This window comes from Ambystoma mexicanum, chromosome 3p (genome assembly GCF_040938575.1).
Source record: "Ambystoma mexicanum isolate Mex_15411 chromosome 3p, UKY_AmexF1_1, whole genome shotgun sequence".
NCBI classification, from domain to species: domain Eukaryota; kingdom Metazoa; phylum Chordata; class Amphibia; order Caudata; family Ambystomatidae; genus Ambystoma; species Ambystoma mexicanum.
The window spans coordinates 858,443,983-858,468,383 of NC_090925.1; the positions used below are offsets into that span (position 1 = coordinate 858,443,983).

The 24,401-nt window shown below is 49.9% G+C and overlaps 1 protein-coding gene across 1 annotated transcript in view; it reads left to right on the forward strand.

Moving 5' to 3' along the window:
• The window catches only part of LOC138581007 (FMR1-interacting protein NUFIP2-like), a 65,411-nt gene extending 42,509 nt beyond the window's left edge, over nucleotides 1–22,902 (forward strand). Inside the window, exons 2-4 of the mRNA XM_069652006.1 lie at nucleotides 2,692–4,101; nucleotides 4,705–4,737; nucleotides 22,753–22,902. Coding sequence (XP_069508107.1) covers nucleotides 2,692–4,101; nucleotides 4,705–4,737; nucleotides 22,753–22,802 — 1,493 coding nt within the window. The 3' untranslated portion in view covers nucleotides 22,803–22,902. The remainder of the gene's footprint in view (nucleotides 1–2,691; nucleotides 4,102–4,704; nucleotides 4,738–22,752) is intronic.
• Nucleotides 22,903–24,401: the final 1,499 nt, after the last annotated feature.

Genomic DNA, 24,401 nt, shown 5'->3' on the forward strand with positions numbered 1-24,401 from the left:
CACTTACAACACGCCTGTACCCAAGAGTTTCTAGGCCCATGAAGGTTGTGCATCGAGGTGGTTTTGTAAGCAAGATTTTACATGAGCGAGACATGTGCTTTGCGCGGCATAGGTACCTGGAGCCCTTACCACAATCTTTTATCAGGATCTGCTCCAGTAAATGTGGATTTCAGGTAGTTGAGTCAGTCTTGTGGGAATTTCTTCTGATATCCTAAATCATCCTTTTTTTGCCACTGGTTTGTCCCTGACTGGTTAAATAAAGCACGATTGTGGGGGCACTTAAAGTAGATGGCATGTGGGTCCTCTGCAAAAAGAAAATACGGTGGAAAGCGGGTTTTTTCTTATCGTTATGAATGCTTTGCCTCATTTGATTGCATGTCGGAGTGCTGCTCATTTAGACAATGTGATGGCTGTTTTATTTCAACAGCCAGCAGGTACACAATCCCTCTGGTTTATGCCTGTTGATTTGCCGTTTAAAACTGGTTTGTGCCCCATGGCAATTCCCACTGGTTTTCAGGCAGATGAGGTCCATGTCCAGGTGGAGAACACTGCATGCAGAACCGTCCCCTCCGACGGCAGTTGTTTGTTCACCCTGTGAGGGTGGCCCCTTTTCGCCCCAAAGAACAAAACTTACCTGCTTTTGTGGAGGGGGGCCCCGTGGGGGGGGGCGGTGTTGGTAGTGTTCATTAAGCAGCCAGGTGCTGGATTTCCTGAGAGTCTCAGCTGCTTCCTCCGGGTGGGCATTTTTAACACCGAATGCCTGCTCACTGGACTGAATGCGTACTTGAATGCTACAGGTTATGGGAAAGTTGCTTCATCTACAGGCATGCATGCTCCTCTAGTTGAGTGGGGAGCGTGAAAGCCCCATTGGTGGCTTTCCACAAACGTGTTCACTTGGAGGTCTGCAAGGCATGTGGGACACTTTTTGTGCCCTCTGCAAATGCTTTTCAATGGACTCCAATTAGCTAAGAAGGTAAGTCTGGTCATTACCCTCACACACATGCCATGGTAGATGCAAGCGCTACAATCCTAAACTGACACGGTAAGCACATTTGGAAGCTTCCAAATGGCATCGCCCAGAAACTAGCACTGGGGATTAGGAAAGTACTCAGCCACTCTCTGAATACGCAATGGAATCCGGGCCCAACCAGCGTGAGTGAACAAACCACTCTGTCCTCTTGGTCGTCGTGGAAGGCAAAGGCAGATATGACCGACCCACCATGACAAACGCCACACTTTTTCACATGCTAATGTTTCAGAACTTGCAAACATCCTCCCCCTCGCTCCCTGCAATCCCATTACTAATTTGCATATTCTAGAAATCATGGAAGTTGGAAATTTGACAACCCTGAAGAAGCTGACGCACATTCGCATAACGCATCCCTGAGAAACACCCACCAACACTCGGGCCTGTGGCTTTCTAGTGTTAATGTTTGCAACCCCAACCACTTCTACCCACACTTACCATCCATACTAGTTACTGTTGACTGCATTCCTGAAGGAACCGACACACAGACCATCCTAGGCAGCTGTTGTGAAAGGTTGCAGAACCAATTTACCAGAAGCCCACACTGATGCTTCAAACTTGAAGCTACGTTTCTCTCGCTCCTGACAGGGCGAGGTTTCAACCCGTTCATAAATCAGTGCCAAAAGCTAATGGACATGGTCGACATTGGTGCTTGATTAGCAAACACACCCATGTGTTTTGGGATGTTGTACTTCTATTATCCTATCCAAATTAACAGGGGTGGGTCCTGGGAGTCCCTCTGCCAGACATTAGTCCTGATTACGAGAGCCTTGCCCATATTCTTTAGCTCACATTTCTTTCACAGATGAGAAATATCCGATAACATATCAGTCTTTGTCCTGCCCTGGGGCAGTATAGCACCGAAATGCTAGGCAATTCTCCTCTGAATAATTGTACCAACAGCAAACCAAGACACGCCATTCGGTCTGGTTGGAACTAATCGGTAGGGTGTAGCTGTGCCTCTCTATAGCGAGCAAGGGGTCCACGTCTGGATTCTCCTAGTAACTTGGGGCAATCCAAAGTTACTTTTAATTATGCAAATTAACAGGGGGTGGTGGGGCCCTGGGAGTCCCTCTGCCAGATATTAGTCCTGTTTACGAGAGCCTTACCCAGATTCTTTAGCTCACTTTCACTTATATTATCACCCTGATTATTTATGGTTTGCAACTATTAAAAACAAAAAAAATTGCCTAGTGAGAAGGCCTTTGGCACTTAAGAGTGGCCGTGGTGATTATGGCTGCACCCGCTCTGTTTTAGTCCCTTTGAACTTGCAGTGAACAGAGATGAATAGTATCTGTCAGAGATGTGCTAGTTGGTGGTGGGAGATGTATTGGACCTTCCATCAGTGTGACCATGGTGGTGGTTGGCACGTTAAGTCTCCACATAGTTTGTACTGCAGTACATGGTTGCCAGTTATTTATCCGAGCATGTATGTGTTGTGATTCTGTGTCATACCAAGATGGTTTAACCGCTACGAGGAAACTATAGTTTGCTTCTCTTAATGAATTGTATCCTATCCCCTCATGTAGCCTACGTAATACAAACCATATGCCTTGCAATGCCCTTTTGTCCCTTGATTTTGTCACCCACATTCAGTCTCTTCTTCCAATCTTTTCTGTTGGTTCCTTTTTGACCATGGCTGACTAATCTCTCTTTTCCTCCAGGTTCCTGGGACACTAACGGACACAAGGCAGACCTCGAGATTGAAGCAATGCCAAGCCGTAGCGAAGATAGTGTCCCTTTGAGTCCTTCCAACAGTCTCAATATTCACCATGTGCGGGGCTCTGACCGGGAGCATGGTCCCAGGTCACAGAGACCTGCCACCCACTACTACAACCAGCACCACCAGTACCATAACCAACACCACCAATATCAGTATCAGAACCCACAATACTATTACTCTGATCGGCCTCGGCCATTCTACCCTGGCTATAGAAAAAACTATCGGGACTATGACAGAAACAAGTTTGTTAGAGATGGAAACAAGCGACCTGAGCGGAAGGAGTGGGCGCCCCGGCCAGGTGGTGCTGTGAATGGTTATGGCCCTCATCCAAGTGGGGAGCATAAGAACTACAGGGCACGCAGTACAGAGTCACTGGCCAGTCTGGAGGAGGGTAAGGGCACACCTCCCCCTACACAAGAGGGTGAACGTCCTCCATCTGCTGACTACAACCGGCCTTTCCGCTCTGGTACCGTTAAACCCAATGGACGCTATGCCACTGCCTCTCCAGCCCCGCCAGTGGAACAACTGCAGACTGCTGACGAGAGCAAAGTGCCTGCTACAGCTAAGAAGGAGGAATTGGCCAAGGGCCGGCCACCTGGCACTGCAGAGGACACCTGGTCCTTGTTCAAGCCACTGCCAGTCTTCCCTGTGGACAACAGTAGTGCACGTACTCAACCGAAAATTAGCTATGCCAGTAAGGTGAAGGAGAACTTGGAGAGGCGGCGGCAAGAGCCGCTAGCTAGTCAGCAGGGGAAGCCCACCCAAGTACCAGCCTCTGCAGTACGGACTACCAGCAGCTTGCCTAATTGTGTGTTGTCTAGCAGTCCTACGAGCCAGCAGAATGGTGCAGTGCCACTAGGTGCCTCTGAGGTTTTCCACTGTGCTGTGGCGACCACCGTATCCTCTGCTCCTAATAGAACTGAAGAGCCTGCCCTTCTACACTCAAATTCCTCCTCATCTTTTTCGTCATCGGCTGCCTCTTCTTCCTCCTCACCATCTCCTTCGCCCTGCCAAGAGAATGGACATTCAGCAGGCCAAAGTCAGGAGCAGCTGGGTGCCATTTTCCAGAATGAGTGGGGGCTTTCCTTCATTAATGACCCTGGACAGGATGCAGCGACTGTTCCTGCAACAAATGCTGATCCTGGTGGGTCTCCGCTGGTGGAAGTGCATTGCCAGGAGGAGGTTGTGCCTGCGGATGTCCAGGACTGTGGTGCTGATACAGGGAAGCAGTCTGAGCTCGCCCAACATGGGTTCTTCGTTGAGATGGCCGTTCCACAGGAGAATGGACACCAGGGATTCTGGGATATGGACACAAAAGAATGGGAAGCTACAGTGCATTACCATACGCAAGGTACGAGTCTTAGATCTGATCCGTGAGGTAATTATGGTGATGGTGGATAATTCAAAACCCTGCACATATGGGGGTGGGGGGGTGTTGATGTGCTTGTTTTTATAGAAGGCGTAACATCATAAGGAAGGGGATCTTGGGCTGGTGTCTTTGAGGGGTGCAGTACTCTGCCGCAAATTTCTGTACCTTAATTCCTAATCTGTATCCCACTGTACTATTTTAGTAGCAGATCCACAAAGTTGTTGCATGTGTCAGCCTTTGCCTGCAGCACATCCTACTATGCCATTTTGGGCACCCCAAAGAACTTTTCGTCCACTTAATTGTGACCTTTGGTTGAAGGGGAAAGAGGGTGTGGTACTGGGGCTAATGTGTTTTTTGCCCATTAATAACTGGTGCTCCCAATGTGGACTGGAGGGACGATTTCTTTATGACTTTGAGCTTTTCACAGCCTTATTCCAGGGGGTACCAATTTGTGGACTTGCTTGCTCGTTGCAGGACCACAACAATGCGAGAGCCTGTTTGGCATGATGGTTTCTGCTAAGAATTAACATGTTTATTTCGGATGTGATGGCATTTGTTCTGAAATGATTCGTTTTTTTCCTTCAGAATGGGAGTACATCTGGAAGCTTCATAAACAAGGTATGTAGCAACACCTTGCATTTTCTTTAAGCGCATGTCACTGCCTCTTTCTAAGCACAAGACTAGTTGTGGGCTGTGCTCTTAGTTACCGTTTCCATGTTATCACATTTATAACACGCCTATACACAAGTCTTTCAAGGCATGACGAGGCAAGGGAGTGAAAAAGAGGGAGGACAAAAGACGACAATCTTACTAGGCCTAGTGACATTGTGCAAGTACAGGGGGAGGGGAAATGTGCCAGGGGTAAGGGGAGGATGGGCGAGTGCCGTACAAGGGATCAATAAAACAAATAGTGCAGCCAACAGGTGGCAAGTGCAGGTAAGGGGACTGAAGCGTTATAGATGCAGACCCAAGTGTAGGGGTTGCCAGGAGGCAGTGCGGGTATGCAACTGGGCGGGCAGGGACCTGGGCCCAAATTTCAGAGGGTAGCCAGGTGACCAGTGCAGTATCGGACAGGATATCAGCAGGGGAGAGAAGGCAGAAGCAAAGGGGAATGTCTTGAGATGGTTCTGCTAAAGTTTCAGAGAGGCACGGAGGCTGTTGAGGGAGTCGTCAGCCGAAGAAAGATCTACCCCAACTCGTTGCTTGGAGAAGCGACTGACCCTCAAGGAGTTGGAGGGGCGAAGCGCTTGAGTATGAAGATTTTTCCCAAGAGTGAGTTGGGGTATTGTGGGCCCATGCCCCAGAAGGCCTTGTGGACAATGCAGAGGGTCTTGAACTTGATCCCAGCAACTTTGAGCCAATGGAGATATTTCAGGGCTGGAGAGATACAATCCCTGGGTTTGAGGCCAAGGACCAGTCTCGCAGCCCTGTTCTGGATGAGTTGTAGAAGGTGGAGAGTAGAGGCAGGCAGATTTAAAACGAGGCTGTTGCAGTAGTCCAGCCTAGAGAGAACCAGAGCTCTGAAGATGGTGAGCTTCTGGGGGAAGGTGAGGAAAAAGATCTGAGGTGGTGTAGTTTGACTTGGAGACGTCAGACGTGAGCGAAGGAGAGTATGGAGTGGAAGCTGACCCAGAGGTTCTTGGCCTCACAGGTTGGAGCAGGAAGAGGGCGAAGGGAGGCCGGCCAGAGTGACTGGGAAGGAGGGTGTAGGTGTGCCGATGAGGAGGATCTTGGTCTTTCTGGCATTTAGGCAGAGTATCATTGGCTGCAGACCACTCCTGGATTGCAGACGGACAGTCCACGATGAGAGAGGGAGAAGAGGTGGCAGAGGGGAGCCTGGAAACGAGCAGTGTCATCCGCATAGCACTGAAAGTTGGAGCAAAGAGCAGCAATGCAGTAGGTGAGAGGTGCCGGGTGTTGATTGAACAGCCGGGGAGAAAGGTTAGATCCCTGGGGAACACCACAGGTAGAGGGTGAGATGGAGGAGAGGAAGGACCGAAGTTGGACTTGGGAGGGTCGATAGAAGAGGAAAGGGGTCAGCCAGGCCAGGGCCTGATCAGTGATACCCAGGTTATCGGAGAGCAGGATGGCATGGTTGACTGTTAAAAGCAGAGGAACGATCGAGTAAGATGACAGAGGGGTGATTAGTATCAAGGTTAGAGAGCAGGTCTTCACAGATGTTCAGGAGAGCGGTTTCTGTGCTGCTCGCTGCTCTAAATCCAGACTGATGGTACCGATTCAGTGTGAAGATTAAGCTGGGGGATGGCCAGTTTTCCAAGAGTTTGTCCAGGAAAGGAGTGATGGAAATTGTGGTCCTTGATGGTTTGGGAAGAACCTGTTTTGACGAGACTTTAATAGATCAGACTTGTCTAGAAACCTTGTTGCGGGTGAACAGAGGAAAGGTAGAGAAGGGAGGAGGAGAGGTGGCTGGAGAGGGAGGAGAGGATGTCCTGGGTTTTAGAGAATAAGTGAGGCCAGGGCTGTGCGGAGGGCCTGGGAGGGGACAGGAGAGGTAGAGACTAGCAGGATTGGCCAGCTCCTTGCCGATTTTAAAAGTTCGGCCGAGTTGTTAGACGCGGGCTTGGATGTGAGCTCTCTTCTTAGTGAGGACAGGGAGCCGGTATTGCCTTTGGAGTAGGCAGCAGGCCAGTTTGTCAGAGGATGTGCAAGGTGCCAGCCATTTCCTCTCAGCCACCCTACACTTGCGTTTTAGGGTGACGAGGTCTGAGTCGTACCAGGACTTGGCTTTGGGCTTCAAGCGGATTCTCGTGACCGGGGCAAGTACACCAAGAGTATCAGAGATGGAAGAGTGGAGCATGGAAAGGGCTGTCGGGATTTGAGGCAGCCAGAGGTGGAGGAGAGGGAGAGAAAGTGGTGGCGTAATTGATGCATGCTTCATGGGTTGGATTACTGAGAAGTGGGTGGCAGTGGGTGGGGGGGGGGGCGCAGAGAGCACTGATCTTCCCAGCCTCACCACCCAATGTAGAATAATGGTGTTACAATGCTTGGTTTAGTTCCATGTTAACTCTCTCAGAACGATTATGAATTCTGGCATACGCTTCCTAGCAAATCGTTGCCTGATCTCTGGGAGAAGCTGTCCTTTTATATTTAACAGAGAACATGAGGTGTGTTTGTGTGTCCGTCCGCCTCCCTCCCACCCAAACTTGAGTAATAACTCTTTACCTTGGCCTGAGCCACTATAGGCAGGAAGACGGCAACTTTGCCAAGCCTCTTTGGAAGTTCACACACACCGAGATTGGGTACACACTGCGCAGGCTCGGCTACATTGAGATCCTCAAAGCACTTGGGCACATTGCTCATGTAGTATGTTAGGCACTGTTGTATTCAGATTCCTGAAGTGGAACTGTTGAGGCCTGAAAGAGGGAAGCAGTTGGGCACAGCAACATTGTGGTGTCTGGGAAAGACTCGAGTAGACTGAATAGACTATTGGGTGTTCCTGTTTACTTTATCAGGAAGTGACTCGGGACTCTTTTGTGGATGAGTCCCTCCAGAGACCCACACAGGGCCTACCCCTTAAGCATCCATTTCTTGGGTGGCTCTGTAGTGAGTCATGGCCGTGCTATTGGTTGTAGGTAGCTTATGCGAGGGGACCCTTCATCGCATTGGAGCTTTGCTGAATCCAGATCTGCTGCAGTGAAAAACTTTAACCCTCTTCCCACATGCTGTCGGCTTCACTATTCTGGACTCTGGTCACTCCACCCACATTCTACAACAGACCAGGTTCTTCCTTCACCTAATTTGTCAGGCTTCTGCTGGGGTTATGAAATAATTACCTGATTCCCAAATGGTTATCCTGACCCTTGCTCTGTTACAGGGCCCTGCAAGCAGTCCAAACACTAACTCATGTAGTGCACGAAGGCTGTGTAAAGCGCAACCGGGCAGGGGACTTAATAAAAAAGCATTGAAATGCAGCTGCAGTGGTACATAGTTGCACACTGCTTCAAGTGGCGGGTTCACCTGTGGCATTGTCATTGTTGGCTCTGGTGTACCAGCTAGTGTTTTGCCCAGATTTTTTTTTCCCATTCCAAAGTGAAGACTGTAGGTGTTCCCATAGTTGCCTTGTGGTGGCACGCGGTGTCCAGTCAACTCGTCGAAAAAAACTGGTCGACGCAATTTGGTCAAAAACCAAATGGTTGAATTTTTTTTATTTATATATTTATTTTTCGGGTTTTCGTTTAGTTAAAAAAGGGGTGTTTAGAGAAAAAAAGGGGGTTGGGGGGGACCCCCCCCAAAAAAAAGGGGAAAAATAAAAAAATTCGACCATTTGGTTTTCGACCAAATTGGTTCAACCATTTGTCTGGTCGACCAATTTTTTTCGACCAAATGTCTGGCAACCGTGGCACGCATGTTTAGCACACCTCCCGTGCCTAGTTGCCCTTTTAATATCATGGACACTTGGCAGGAGGGTTTCCTCCATTTGCAAGGAGCATTCTCTCCAAACGAATGAGGAATCCACACCCACAGTTAGTGGGTGTGCATTTAGTATTTCAGAAGGGGCTTTGCACTCCATGTACTGCCAGTATGAGTCCTATGAAGAGCGAGTGGCACATTTTGACATTCGCATCACGGGCTAGAATAGAAGTTTGTGCTGTTCAAACAACCGAGATGTTGCACAGCACACAATTAGCAACATTTTTGTTTTATCACCACTAATGCAACAATGCGTACATGGATGGGTTGGCTTTTAAGTTCAGGGTGTGGCATTGGTATGGTATTTGCCTCTACACGGGCAAGTGTTAGTGCTCAAGGAGGGTGGGAGCATGGGGGGAAAAATGGCTCAGTCCTTGAAATTCTGAGACGCTAATACACAGGCAGAGTAAGTGCGTATACTATATTAAGTTGAGACACAGCAAATAGGCCTGGCAGCGTTCTGCTGTTTTACCAGTACAATTAAGGGGTGAAGACAAGCGACAACAGATGGACGATCTTCAGGCTCGGTGCATTCGGATAGTGCAAGTGCACAGATGGTCACAGGGAGGGGGAGGTACAAGTGCACCCAATCGGTGGAGACTGGGTTAGTGCAGAGAGCGCCACTCTTGTGTTCATTCTCAAGTACGGTGTGGGTGAGTGGGGTGTAAGGCCCTCAGGCAAGTGCGAGAGCGGACTGGCAGGGAAGCCCGGGACTTGAGACTGAGGTACATCAGGCAGCCAGTCGGCAAGCTGGAGGGAAAGGGCAAAGAGCTAGGTTGGCAGGGTACAGGGGGAGAAGGAAGAGAAGAGTAAGGTCTTGAGGAGTTTCCGGAATTTAAGATCGGGCTCAAGACGGAGGGCGGCAGGATGCTGTTCCAGATGGAAGCGCCTGCTGAGGATAAGTTTCTCTGCTTAGAGAACCGGCTCACTCACAGAAGGTTGGAGGTAGATGAGCAGAGTATTTGGGTAGGCAATGTTGCAGGTAGTTGGGTCCAATGCCCCAGAAAGTTTTGTGGACAATGCAGAGGGTCTTGAAATTGATCCTTGAAGCCACAGGGAGCCAGTGAAGAGATTTCGGCACTGGAGAGATGCGGTCCCTGGGCTTGGGGCCAAGGATAAGTCTCACAGTTCTGATGAGTTGCAGAGGGCACGGGATAGGAGGTTGAGGAAGAGGCCGTTGCAATAGTCCAGCATAGACCGAGCTTAGAGATGTCCGAAATGTGAGAGGAGAGGGTGGAGTCAAAGATGGCACCTTTTTGGCCTCGCAGGTAGGTGCGGGTGCAGGGCCAAGGGAGGCTGGCCAGAGTGAAAGTGGGAAAGCTGGGGCAGGGGTCCCAATGCAAACAATCTGTCTTACTGGCGTTGAGGCAAGTCCTTTGCAGCACAACATGACTGAATAGCGGACAGTCTGATATGAGCGAGGAGGAGGAAGCGGCTGAGCGTAGCCTGAAAGAAAGTTGCATGTCATCCGCCTAACATTGGAAGCTAGAGGTGATGGTGGCAATCGCACGTGCCAAGGCAGCCATATAGACGTTGAACCAGGGGGGATAGGTTGGATCCCTGGAAAACGCCACAGGTTGAGGGAGCAATAGTCGCGAGAAAGGCTCAGTTAACCTGGGATGGTCGGTCAGAGAAAGGTTAACCCCACCAGAGCTTGACCTGTGATTCCCAGGGTGTCACTCAGACGTACTATCGGGATGTTGTGGTTAACCGTGTCGAAGGCAGAAGAGGTCCAGGAGAATGAGGACAGAGGGAGTGTTTTAAAGATTTGAGAGCAGGTCTTCCCAGGTGTTCAGTTTCAGAAGAGCAATTTCCGTGCCTCTGGATACTCTAAAGCCAGTGATGGTCATGGAAGCAACCAATAGATTCAGTGTGGAGGGTCAGCTGAGAGACGGCCAACTTCTCCAGGAGTTTGGCCAGGAAAGGAATGATAGAAATAGGGTGGTAATTTGCTGGAATGGAGGGATTGGCAGAGTTTCTTGAGCAGAGGGCACACAAGGGAGTGCTTAAGAGCAGTTGGGAAAAGGAGAGCTTGCAGAGATCAGCAAAGGTTGAGGCGAAATATTGTCCTTGATGGTTTTAGAGGGACAGGGGTTCATCGGTTTGGATGAAGCCTTCATAGACCGGACTTGTCTGGTGACCTCATAAGGTGTGACGGGTGAGCGAAGAGAGGGGAAGTGGAGAGAGAGAGTGGGGGGCAGGCAAGGGAGGCTACGGTGTTGGTGCATGTTGTGGTGCGGAAAAGAGGAGGAAAGAAGATCTTAGGTTTTTGTAATGAAGTGTGCAGCCAGGGCTGAGCAAAGATCCTGGGTCGGTGTGACCGAAGAGGCTGTTGCAGTATTGGCCAGTTCCTTGTAGACTTTGAAAAGTTCGGCCATGTTTGATGCCGCAGAGATGCAAGCTTGAATGCATTCTTTTCTTGGAGCAGATGAGTTGAAGGAGCTGGCAGGCCAGTTTGTCAGATGGTCCGCCCGACTAGTTCCATTTCCGATCAGCTGACCTAGGGCAGCCTGATTGGCGCCGTACCAATAGTTGCACTTTTTGGAAGGCTTCAGTTGGGCCCACATGACGGGGGCAAGAGTGTTTGAGATGAGAGATTGAAATTAATGAGGGCTGTGTCAGGGTGGGAGTCAGCCGCAGGAATGGGTGGAGAGTAGGCAGAGGCAGCATTTTTTTTTTCTCCATTGGTCTGGTGACCATGTGGTGGAGTGGCCATGCCGGGTGTGTTGCCGCAAGAGGAAAGGAGAGCAGATCTTCAGGTGTGTTGAGGGAAGAGTGGTCAGTCAAGAGAGGGTAGAGAGTTGTCGGTAGAGATCAGTGCATAAAGTCAGGCCTGCGGTGTGCATGGAGCCAGAGGATGGGTAGGATAGAAGGGGAGAGCCTTGCATAGGTTGCGGAAAGGCCCTGTGGATTCAGGAGAGTTCAGGTGGATGTTGCGATCAATCAGGAGGCGATGAGGCCAGGTCAGCTTATTGAGAGGAAGAGTGGACTGTCCTGGTGGCTGATGGATGGTGGCCATAAAGAGGGAAGATTTAGGAGAGTGCGAGCATGCAGATTAGGCCATCGGAGTAGGCCTGAGTAGGCATGATAGGCACAGGTATCCATTCTGGGAAGTTCAGCGATAATCCCGCCCACCACCACCCCATCTTTTCTTTGGCCTGGGCACAGAGGATTTTGTAGCCTACGGGGAGGAGTGTCAGTGCAATCCCCGAACCATCCATGTCTGTGATGACCTGCACATCAAGATCCAGAACTTATAGGAGATTTTAGATGTCGGATTAGTGTTTGACAGCGCAGCAAGTGTTGAGCGTGGCAATGGAGCAGCTTGCCATCTTTGAAGGCCTTCTGCGGGGGGCACAGGGGACAGTGAGGATGGCTGGAGAGCCAAGGCTGACTAGGGAGCCGGGATTGTAAGGCAAGGCCAGGGTGCCTGTACAGAGGAAGGCCCAGTGGGCAAGGGAGTCTGGGAGGAGGAGTCTGAGGAGGAGGAGGAGCCCAGCGGGTAAGAAAGGCTGTCTGGAAGGAGAGGTGAGGTTAGAGAGCCAAAGGAGGAGCTGGTCGAAGAGCAGGTTGGGCTGAGGATCCTGAACCATGATGGTTCCCTTGAAATGCACATTAACGACGAGAATGGAAATTGTATTGTATTTGGTCATTTTATATATCGCTCTTCCCCATTTGTATGTCCTGAAGGTGCTTTGTGGTTGAAACGCCCTCTAACAGTCGGTGTGCTGCAAAATTCTAACGTTTAGATTGAGATGTGCATTTTCGCTGAGGCTTAGGTGGCTGGCTATGCTGGTCTAAGCTGCCCAAAAAGAGTTTGAGCACGAGGGTGGGTTATGTTGGTGGTTTGTGATGGGATGCTATTGTTGGGAGAGTTGATGCCTGGCCAGCTATAATGAATTTCTTTGATCGTAGTTGCTGTGTGCTAGTGGCAGGTGTTGAGGTACGTTTGGTGTTGAAGTGTGGACGGCTATATGTGCTGCTGGCCCGTAAAGCATAGCCATAGTAGCTGCATTCTATGCTGTGGTGCATGGATGGTTGGCCGTGCTTGCAGCCTGTGTCCACAGGTGTGGTGTAAGGTATACGTACCGTAGTCTTCGAGGTTGTTCGGCTGGAACCATCTTTGCCCAGTGTGCATGGCGTGGTCTCATGTTTCTTGGTCTCTCTAGTGTAGGTGTTGTCTCATTATTCGTGGTCTCTCTTGTGTGGTGGGGCAGTGGGAGGGATAGGGGGAGTTTATTGAAGCGTGCCACAGCGAAAGGTTGCTGGCTTCACTGATGTATTGTCGGGTAGGAGTGTTGTTGTGAATGGGGTGATGGTCAGGTGGGCTGCTGACCACTTGTGTTGTACTTGGTGTAAGAGGATGTTGGGTTTGGTAGTGTAGTTTCGACGAGCGATGGTTCAGGGGAAATTGGGAGAGCCATGATTTTTACGGCCTTTCTGAGTTTCAGATGGTTTTCAGTGTTGCGAATGTGTAGGGTTATGGAATTCCAGATGACTGGCTTTCTTGGGTTCGAGGGTATGGGTGGTGGGGTGAGTTAGTTTATTGCGTGTACCACAGCGATGGCTGCTGGCTTCCCTGGTGTAATGGGTGTTGTGTATGGGGGGGATAGTATGACGGTTGAGCCGCTGCAAGGGCTGCCGGCCTCTGTAATTGGTGTAAGGGTGTCCTGATTGGCTGGCCTGACTGGGTTCGGTGGAGTGGATTCAGGGGGGTATTCTGGGAAGAATCAGGACTTTAGGGACTTTCTGAATTTCAGATTGTTTTCAATGTTGCAAATGTGTATGGGTAGGGAGTTCCAGGTGATTGGCGCTTGGACGGAGGAGGAGAATCCACCCAGCCTCGAGTTGTGAGGTGGGACCACTAGGCGAAATGCTGTGCGCGATCTGAGATTCCTTGGGGGCTGGTAGGGCATGATTTTATCTCGAAGGAAATCTGGTCAGGTGTTGTGGACGGCTTGGTGGGTGATGCACATGGTTTTAAAAGAGGCTCATCGAAATTGGGAGCCAGTGGAGGATGCTTAGTGTGGGGCTGATGTGTTCTCTGGCAGGTAGGTTTATCAGCAGGCGTGCTGCTACTTTTTGGATTCTATTGTTTCCTTAGTTGAGATGCTGGAGCGCTTAGAGGCTGTTTGCGTAATAGAGGCTGGACAGGATGATGGAGTTGATGGCTGAGAAGCGGTTGGGATAGGTGAGCTAAGGGAAGAGGCGCCTGAGAATCTATAGATGGAAGAACCAGCTTTTGGATATGGTAGTGGTGTTTGGTGAGGGAAAGGTCTGAGTCCAATGTGGAGCCCAAGTTTTTTTACCACGTTGGAGATTTCCGGGGCTTGTCCTAGGGCTCGAGGACATGGGATCGGTTGGTGGAGGGCAGTTTTCGTGCAGACTAGGATTTCAGTTTTCCCTGGGTTGAGGTGGTTAGTCGATCTAGTAAAATAGTGATCAATGGTATCAAAGGCAGCAGACATCCGCGGGATGAGTACTGCGCAGCCTTCTGTGTCGGCTGTTCTTTTTAGGTCTTTCACATGAGACTAAGGAAGATTGTTTCCCCTTCGTGGCCTGAAGCCTGATTGTGCAGGGTCTAGGAGGTTGTTGGTTTCTGCAAAGGGGCCACGCTGTTAGTATACCGCACAGTCCATGAGTTTGGCGATAAGCGTGTGTTGGAGATGGGGCGGTAGTTCTGGGGGAGGAGTGGGTCGAGTGTTGGTTTTTTGAGGATCGGTTTGACGTAGGTTTTTAGCGCTTTCAAGAAAGATCCTGGTGTGAGTGAATGTGAGTATTGTGCGTGCGGCGCTACCTGCACATGTAGAGACTAGGATGCTTATGAGTGAGGATGGTCAGGGGTCCTTTGCTATGAGCGAGAGGAACTCTTGGTGTGCGATGGGGGAGAAAGAGTCGAGGGTTTGTATCATGGGACGTGATTGAAGCTTGGTAGGAGGGCGATGGGTGGCGTGCCGTTTTTTTTAATTTGGAGATGCTGACGGAGTGTCTGTCTTTAGCAACAGTGTGGAAGTGCAGTAATAAGTTGTCACACAGAGCTTGGGACATTGGTGGCAGCTGGCTCGTGCATGTAGTGGATTTGAATTACGCTGTGATTCTATGTGTTTCCTTGCTTGGGTTACCAACATTTTAGAATTCTGTCCCCATAGAAGTTTTCTTTTTTGATTTCCAGTCTGTATGTTCTGGTTGTTTTTGCTAGGGTGATTTTGTTCTGGGCTGAGGGGTCGCCTCTCCAGGTCCGTTCAAGATGGTGCTTGAGAGTTTTAAGTGATTTCAGATTGGTAGTGAACCACCTGGGTGTTGGTCCTGATCTGTTTTGTTGGTGTGAGGGCATTTGTAAGCCAGAGGTTGAAGGATTCGATCGCTGGAGGTTCTTCCTAGAGACAATGTATCTACAGTTGAGGGCGTGTGCTAATCTGGTGTAATTATAACTTTGTTCCATAGTGGAATGGTAGCAGGGTGATTGGTGGAGGTTGCAAGTGTCCTGGAACGCCGGCCGCTGTGTTAAGCGGTGTGCAGAGGTTAATTGCTGAGTGATCAGTCCAGGATAGGGAGCAGGGGGGCTGGGTAGATATATTTGTGGTGCTGAAAATCACATACAGGGTGTGACCTCTCGTTTGGTTAGGTGTGGAGATGTCTTGTCAGATTGAGTGTTTCTAGATTGTCTGAGTGATCGGGTTTGATGGTTAGTCGAACCATATGTTGAAATCCCCAAAGATGTTAAGTGTACGATGATGTTGGTGGCTAGTGCTTCACTCAGCGTGTCTGCAAATGTCTGTAGCTGGAGGTTGGGGGGTGGGGTGGGTCTGTAGAGGAGTAGGACACTGTGGGAGGTGGAGGGTGAGAGTTGCAGTTTTACCAAGAGATTCATAGCCTGGTGTTGGTGGAGGTGTCCTTGATTATTAGCTGGAGTTAGTGTTTGTGTATTATCGTGACCCCCCCCCCCCCCCCCCTTCGTGATCTGCTCTGCACAGTGAGGTTGTAGCCAGGAGGGAACGTCTGGTGTATGAAGGGCTTGTAGTCGTCAGAAAACCAGGTCTCGGTGATGAAGACTGTCTGGGTTTTAATCTGTGATGTCCTAAATGTGGAATTTGTTTTTGGAAACTGACCTGCCGTTGATGAGGGTGCAGGATATTTGGTAGGTTGTCCTTGTGGGTGCTGGGTGGGTGAAATTAAAGGGAATAGCAGGGGCTGGAAAGAGGCCAGGCAATGAGTAGAGTGGGGGACGGTGAGAGTTGGTGGCAGAGTGTGGAGAAGGAACAGCAGGAGTGGGAGGAGAGGGAAATGGGGCTAGGACTGGGTTGGGTGCGGGAGTGGAGGTTTGGGTGCTAATAGTGTGGTGGCAGTGTTTGCGGGCTGGTTTGGAAAAAAGGTGATGCTAGTTAGGGGTATGTGGTGCCTTTGGTCTTGGCATTTCCATGACTTTTGGGTGGGTCTATGGAGCGTGTGTGGGTCTGTGGAGCGTGGGTTTTTGGCCAGAGCTGCACTTGCTGTGCTAAGGCTGGGGAAATTAGTTTGAGGTGCTGTAGTATGGGGAAGGTGTGAGCAGATGGTGGGAGTGAGTGGTTGGTGGTGCGTGACAGTTGTTTAAGTGGCTCACTGTGCCTTGGGGTTTGTTCCGTGGAACTATATTGTCCACTCCTTGTCTCCATCTTGCTGCTCTTAGTTGCGCAGAGAGGGATCTGTGGGGGAGGGTTGGATAGCGGGTCGAGGTGAGGAGGGTTGGTTTGACGAGTGGGGATAGGAGAATTGTGAGGGTTGGTAGTTGGCTGTGTTGGTGGAGGTAGAGATCGGCTGGAGTGAATGTAATCGGGCCTACTAGTGCGCCAGCGCACTGTGGCATGGCGTTTGCCTGGTCTATGGTACTTGGTGGGGCAGCCGGGCAAGATTGCCGGGGGAAAGGCTAGTTTCATGGAATGGTACAATTGGAGTCTGAGAGATCGGGCCTATATTTGAGTGCAGTTCCGTGGGAGAGACGTCTAGGTTACAGTAGGTTTGGTAGATCATGGGGGGTGCGGGAGGGTAACTTGGCTTTGTGGGTCCTGTGTGGTGAGTTTCACAATACAGTTTAGTCATGTTAATGTTAATGTTAAAGGTCATTTGTACCGCGCACTATCACCACCGAAGTGGTCCCCTGGCGCTCTGGCGGCTCTGAAAAGGGGAGGAGAGGGGGTGGGTTAGTAGGAATAAGTTGGAAAAGTGCAAGAGAGCAGTGATGTGCTGTTGGCAGCCTCAGCCCGGTGGTTCCGTCGGCCGGGCTTGGGGTGTTTTATGGTCCGTAGTCGTTGTGTGCTGTTGTGTAAGGCTATGTGCGGTTTGTTTTGTTGTTGCATTGTTGTGAAGTTTGTGCGGATTGCTGCGTTTAAGGCTTGTGGTTGTGTTTGGTTATAGTTTGAGAGGTGTCTGCAGAGGGATGGAATTGTTAGTTGGTTGGTTAGTTGGCATTGCTGTCCTTGCAATTGTGGGATTCCATCTAGGTCCGGTACATGCTAAGTCACATTTCTATCTAGATGCGACGCAAGCTAGGGTTCATAATTCTAAGTGTGGTGCATGCTAAGAGTCACATATGCTAACGGTCCCATTCCTGAAAATTCCATCCGAGTGTGGCATATGCTAACCATCATATTTCTATCTAGATGCGACGCGGGCTAAGCTTGGGAATTCCATCTGAGTGTGGCATATGTTAACCATCATATTTCTATCTAGATGCGACGCGGACTAAGCTTGGGAATTCCATCTGAGTGTGGCACATGCTGACCATCATATTTCTATCTAGATGCGACGCGGACTAAGCTTGGGAATTCCATCTGAGTGTGGCACATGCTGACCATCATATTTCTGAAATTCCATCTAAGTGTGATATCTGCTAACATTCATATTTCTGTCTAGATTTGGCGCAGACTAAACTTGAGAAATTCCATTAAGTGTGGCACATGCTAACAATCACGTTTCTGTAGTTACCTCCAAGTGTGGTATATGCTAGCAGTCACATTTCTGCAATTCCATCTAAGCGTGGCACATGCAAACCGTCATATTTCCATCTAGATGCGACGCAGACTAAACTTTGAGAATTCCATGCAAGTGTGGCACATGCTAACAATCACATTTCTGTCTAGATTTGGCGCTTCTATCTAAGAGTGGACATGCTAACATTCACAGTTCTAAAAGAGTGGACATGCAAGTATTATTGCACTTTATTTTATTGATAGGTAAGATAGAGTGGCAGGGGTTTTCTGGAGTAGAGTGATTGCTCTATTCCCCACCCATGCCACACTCACGGTTTTTGTTGGTGTCTGTTGGCTGCTGGCTTCCTTGGCTTCTCCTGCTGACACCTGCGGCCACTTCCTGGAGTCGCCTCTGTTGGAGTCGCCCTTGGCCTCGGGGCCCTTAGCCGCTGGGGGCTGCCGGGCAGAGGGCTGCCCTGGGGGGACCGGTGATGAAGTGTGGATGCACCAATGGGAGGGAGGGAGGGCGGGTCGGGAGGCGGGCTGGGGAACCAGGAACGGGTGCGGGGAGGGAGGGATGCAAAGGCCAGCTAGTGGGCACGGGCCTACCAGTCATAGGGCTGGGGGGGAAAAAACACCAGGAGGGTGCTGCTGGGGGCACACTCACCGCGCTCCGAGGGTTTGGAAAGGAGCCGGTGGGGGCCTCGCGAGTCGGTAGACTCCACACAGAACTTGGATGCACCAATGGGAGGGAGGGAGGGAGGGAGGGAGGGAGGGCGGGTCGGGAGGCGGGCTGGGGAACCAGCAACGGGTGCGGGGAGGGAGGGATGCAAAGGCCAGCTACTGGGCACGGGCCTACCAGTCATAGGGCTGGGGGGGAAAAAACACCAGGAGGGTGCTGCTGGGGGCACACTCACCGCGCTCCGAGGGTTTGGAAAGGAGCCGGTGGGGGCCTCGCGAGTCGGTAGACTCCACACAGAACTTGGATGCACCAATGGGAGGGAGGGAGGGTGGGTCGGGAGGCGGGCTGGGGAACCAGGAACGGGTGCGGGGAGGGAGGGATGCAAAGGCCAGCTAGTGGGCACGGGCCTACCAGTCATAGGGCTGGGGGGAAAAAACACCAGGAGGGTGCTGCTGGGGGCACACTCGCCGCGCTCCGAGGGTTTGGAAAGGAGCCGGTGGGGGCCTCGCGAGTCGGTAGACTCCACACAGAACTTGGATGCACCAATGGGAGGGAGGGAGGGAGGGCGGGTCGGGAGGCGGGCTGGGGAACCAGGAACGGGTGCTGGGAGGGAGGGATGCAAAAGGCCAGCTACTGGGCACGGGCCTACCAGTCATAGGGCTGGGGGGGAAAAAAACACCAGGAGGGTGCTGCTGGGGGCACACTCACCGCGCTCCGAGGGTTTGGAAAGCGATGCATTGCATTGCTTAAGGGCAGTCTATCCATCCGTCATGTAACGATAAAGGGCTGGTTTGGCCCAGCCACAGCGATCCCATTCAAGTCAATGAAAATAGAGACTGTGTACTCGATTCATGGATTATTTGCGCTGAAAAAAACAGGACCCGTGCGCCATTCTGCCCGCAAATCCCTGTTTAACAAATGGGGATTTGTGGGCAGAATGGCGCACAAATCCAATTTTTTTCAGCGCAAATGATCCATGAATCAGGGCCTGTGTTTCAAGGGGGGTGAATGTTTGATTTGTGTAGCTTCCCATTGAAGCTGACAGAGAGTATGGCCTTGATGCGGTGGGTGTAAGTGTCTGACTTGGCTCTGCAAAGAAAATCACAAATTCAGGGCAAAATTCACTGACCAAGCCGGTTTCACTGCTGGAGGAGCAAAATTGCCCTTGTCATGGGAGAGACTCCTGAATTTGCGTCCAGTATAGTGAGAGAGGCCTAGATTTCACAATAGAGTAGGCAGATATGGAGGGTGCACCTAGACTTGGGAGCCCTGTACAGTAGCGAGAGGCCCAGGTTTCACAGTACAATACAGGTATGGGAGACAGTTAGATTTGAGTCTTGTATAGTGGGAGAGAGGCCTAGGTTTCACAATTGAGTAGGTTTACACATTATAGCAACAATATTCAGTTCTAGTCCATCCAGGAGTGGTTTGCCGCCAATAATCTCTGCCTTAATGCCAGTAAGACTGAGCTTCTCCTCATTGGCACACCCACACCCTCCTTTCCTGTCACTCTGGCTGGCCACTCTTAGCCATCTTCCTGCTCCCACCTGTGAGGCTAAAAACCTCGGTCGGCACTCTCCTCACATCTGACTCTCTGGTCCCACTACCAGCTGCACCTCCTCAGAGGTATTCTTCCTTTACTCATCTTCCCCCTCCCCCCCCCCCCCCCCCCCCCCAGAAGCTCACTGTCTCCAGAGCTCTGGTTCTCTCTAGGCTGGACTATTGCAACAGCCGCTTTCTAAATCTGCCTGCTTCTACTCTGTCCTCTGCAACTCATCCAGAACAAGACTGCAAGACTTGTCCTTTGCCTCAAGCCCAGGGATCGCATCTCTCCAGGACTAAAATCCCTGCACTGGCTCCCAGTGGCTGCAAGGATTAAGTTCAAAACCCTCTGCATTGTCCACAAGGCCTTCTGGGGCTTGGGACCTCAATACCTTCTACTCTCTCTCTTCCTAAATAGCTTACTTCTCAAGCTCTTTCTCATCCGCCTCCAATGCCCTCAGGGTCAGTTGCTTCTCCAAGCAACGAGTTGGTGGTAGATCTTTCTTCAGCTGGGGCCTCCCTCTGGAACAGCCTCCCTGACTTTACTTCTGCTTTTTCTCCTCTCCCCTGCTGACTTCCTGGCTGATCTGGCCACCCTCCGATCTCGGGCCCAGGTCCCCTCCCCGCCAGTTGGTCACCTGCACTGTCTTCCTGGCAACCCCCACACTTGGGGACTGTTTTCTGTATCCCTAAAGCCCCGCTACCAGCACTGAACACCTGATGTCTGCGCTTACCCTTGCACTTGCCACCTGCTGGCCTTACTTTCTTATTTATTCAATTATCCCATGTACTGCAGTTCCCCTCCCTCCTACCCCCCACCCTTGCCCTTTCCCTCTTCCAATGCACTTGTGCGATCTGAATGACACCTGGCCTAGTAGGATCATTGTCATCCCCGTTTCCCCCCTCCCTTGTCTCGTCGTGCCTTGAAACACTTGTGTATAGGCGCGTTATAAATGCCATATCATATCAGTGCGATGCAGGTTAATATTCGCAGTTCTACGTCTCTGCCACGCAGGCTAGTATTTTATGGTTAGGATAGTAATGTGGCAAAGCTAATGTTCACAGTTCTATTTAGTTAAGCTGGTTTGTATTAACAGCCTAGCGTGCTATGTTAGGGTAGGTAGAGTCAGGGTTTCCCAAGTACAGTGATTGCTCTACTCCCACACGTACCTTGATGGTCGCTGCTGGTTGGCTGCTGGCCTCCCCTGCAGAGACAGTTTGGAGCCGCCAATGTAGGAGCCGCCCTTAGCTGCAGGGACTGGACAGGCAGAGCGCTGCATTTTAACAGTCCCTCACAGGGCAGCCATTACCCAATCGGGGAGGAGGGGCAGGATGGGAGGAGGGTCGGCAAACGAGGAAATGGATCTGGGAGAGGGTCTGGGCACAGAATGCAATTGGGAGGGGGGGTTGTCACTAAAAAACAAATCCAAATAGGTCCCATGGGCCTTTCCACTCTCCTGCAGAGGCCGGAAAAAAATGCAGAAGAGGTCAAGGAGAACATTCCAGCGAGTGCCACCATTAATGGGAGAAGAGGCAATGGGAGAGAGGTAGCGGACTATGTAGCCAGTCCGTAGGTCAGGAACGTTAACGAAGAAAAGGATTTCTGTGAGGCTATGGTTGGGGCCAAGTATGTCCTTAAGTTTCTTCCAGACAGACTTGGCGAAGATGGGAGAGATGGAGTGACATAGCTAGCTGCAGTGGTGAGGACACTTGCCAGTCTGAAGTACTGAGGCACAGGAGGGTAGTGTACACAGGTAAGTTCACCTTTAGCAGGACAAGATGAAAATGCAACGCAGCCACTTTTTAGCAGATATTGAGAGTGGGAGTCCAGGTGAGATGAGTGAGGGGTGGGAGAGTAAAGTGTGGAGGCAGTGGATGAGTTTTTATATGGGTTTAACTAACCTTCAGAGAGGTGGGAAATGGCCGAGGTTTTTATTGGGCTCCTGGATCCATCGTAAATCCTGCATAGTTGCTAATCAATCTAGAGGAAGGGCCCTAGTCGCTCCTGTCCTGGTGAACACTTAACTCATTTTTTTTCTATGTAATGTTAAAGGATATTTGTACCGCGCACTATCACCACCGGAGTGTCCCCTGGCACTCTGGCGGCTCTGAAAAAGGGAGAGGGGGGGGTCAGTTAGTAGGAATGAGCTTGAAAAGTGTAAGATAGCAGTGATGTGCTGTTGGCAACCTCAGCTCGGTGGGTCCGCTGGCTGGGCTTGGGGTGTTTTACGGTCTGTAGTCGTCGTGTGCTGTTGTGCAAGTCTGTGTGGTTTATTTTGTTAGTGAAGTTTGTGCGGTGCGATTTGCTGCGTTTAACGCTTGTGGTTGGTTAGCGTTTGAGAGGTGTATGCGGAAGTATTAAATTGTTAGTGGATTGGTTAGTTGGCATAGCTGTGCTTGCAATTATGTCTGGGTGTGGTGCCTGCTATCATTCACTAGTCCGTCTAAGTGTGGCACATGCTAGGATTCATAATCCTGTCTAGATAAGGCGCAAGCATAAGGTTGAGAATAAGTGTGGAAACGATGTAACATGAGGAACCAGTTTGATGCTCCAACCCTTTATTTTCCTCCAAGTCCTTATAGAAGGGTTATTTTTGCGCAGTTATGCAGGAGTGATCTGTATTGGCGATGACAATTTGTCTAATTTTTAATCTTCCCAACCAGTCTACCCTGCTAACTGACCTGCTGTATTACCTGATCTACTTTAGAGTGCCATGGCTATGCGTTCTCATACCAATCCTCAGTCCTAAAGTGAATAGCTCTGCGTGAATCCCTTGACCCAGCCACTATTGGGACTGATGGACTGTACTTTGTAGGTTGCCCTCGTTTTTATGAACTAGCAAAAGTGCAGCAAGTCAGTATTGTGTACAGAGTGGCTAGCTAAGGTTTCTTTCTCCTTCACCTAAATCCTTTCCAGTACGTGTGGGTGATTTTAAGTTTAAAAGTGTATGCCATGTGATTGCCTTGCCAAGGGCTTTACTAAAAACGCATTTCTTTTAAATATTGACTGACCTTTTTCTTTCTCCTCTACAGATCCCACCAGAGTTGTTGTCTACTCGGAGTCCATGGACGGAAAGGGTTAAAAGGATTTCATCCCCAGGGGGCCACACCTCCTGGGACCCTTTTGTCTTTTACCTCTTTAACACACAAAAATGTAAAAAATAAAACTATGGACAAAAATCCCCCCAAATACAATGTAAAAATACGTTAAAAAAATGCGTGAGGGAGAACAGGCTGCCCTTGTGCAAGTGTGTCTGTGTGTGTGCACACGAGGCTAGTGGTGGTGCGGTGTACACCATGCCGGCAAGGAGAGGTAGCGCCATGCCCGTTACTTGCGCCCTTTCACCTCAAAAAGGGGCTACTCCCGAGCTGTGAAATTTTAACATCTGAATTTAAAAAAAGAAAAAACAAAAAAAATAAAACATGAAAAAACATTTAGAAAAGTTATTAACACCGTTCCAGAGCAGTTTTCTCTCCAGAGAAAGAACAGAGGGTGCTTGATGCTGTATGTAGCTGCTGTCTTTGTTTTTTGGGATTGTCCCTTCGCTCTCCCCAACTCGTTTATGGCACCTTTTTAAAAAAGAAATATATATATATATACAATAAACATTTTAATTGACCCAAACGGAATTTTATCATGGCAGCAACACATCAAGTGCCTCTTAACGTGGGCTGGTGAAAAGAAATCTATATATTTAATTTTTTTTTTTTTTTGTCCTTTGTCCTGCAATCAATGGTGGTTTTTAGCCGGAAGCATTTATTTTATGTCTGGTTTCTATCCTGTCAGTGTTTTCACGCATCTTGGTTCTATCTGCTTCTGGGGTTATTTCTACACCATCCACATTTGTAGGTGCGCTGGTCTTTAGCGACATACCAGCAACCAGAAAACTGTGGGTAGGGGGAGACAAACGCTTGGAGCAGTTAGCCCTTGGTGATTTGGGAAAAAGAGGGCCCTGTGGGAATGTGCATCGTTCCATGCGTGTGTGGGATAAGTAGAAATAATATTTAGCCTATTAACTTTTTTTCTCTAAAGTTTAGAAACGAATGTGTGAGTTTACCAAGCATTCAGTCAGCTGTATCTGACAATGCGGTATGGCCACAGACAGTGCTAGCCACCCAAGCCCACAGGAAAGAAACGCCACTTGCCCTTTCTTAAACTGTTTGTCTATGCGCAAGATTAAAAAAAGAAAATTCTATTTTTGAGGGTTTTTTATGGACTGTTGGCTGGCTTTTTAAATTAAGCTTTTTTTCTTTGTTTGTTGGTCTTGGAATGCATATTGCTTTTCTGTTAACTTTTCTTTTTCAAGCTTCCTATCCCTCTTCCTTCAAAAGGGTAATAACTTGGGCTTTGGCCTCCCTATTTTCCTGCAGTGCTGCCACCTCGTTCTGCCCTTAAAAATAAAAATGTTATAACCTACTTTGAGCTTGACATGCCCTTTGGTGCAGCAATGGTTGTCTGCGGCTGGCCGTGGTCTCTCAACTCCTCCCTTCCCCCTTAACTGCCAAGCAGTTTGTTTTGGCTGCTATACCTTGTGATTTTGTGGGACCTTGGTCCACATTTTTTGTGAAGTTCTCAGTAAGATTGTATGAGAGACCTGTCTAGTTGGAATCTGGCCATGGGGAGGTAGTGCTTTTAGCTCTGTTCAACCGGTCCATAATTGGCATAAACGATACACCCCCCC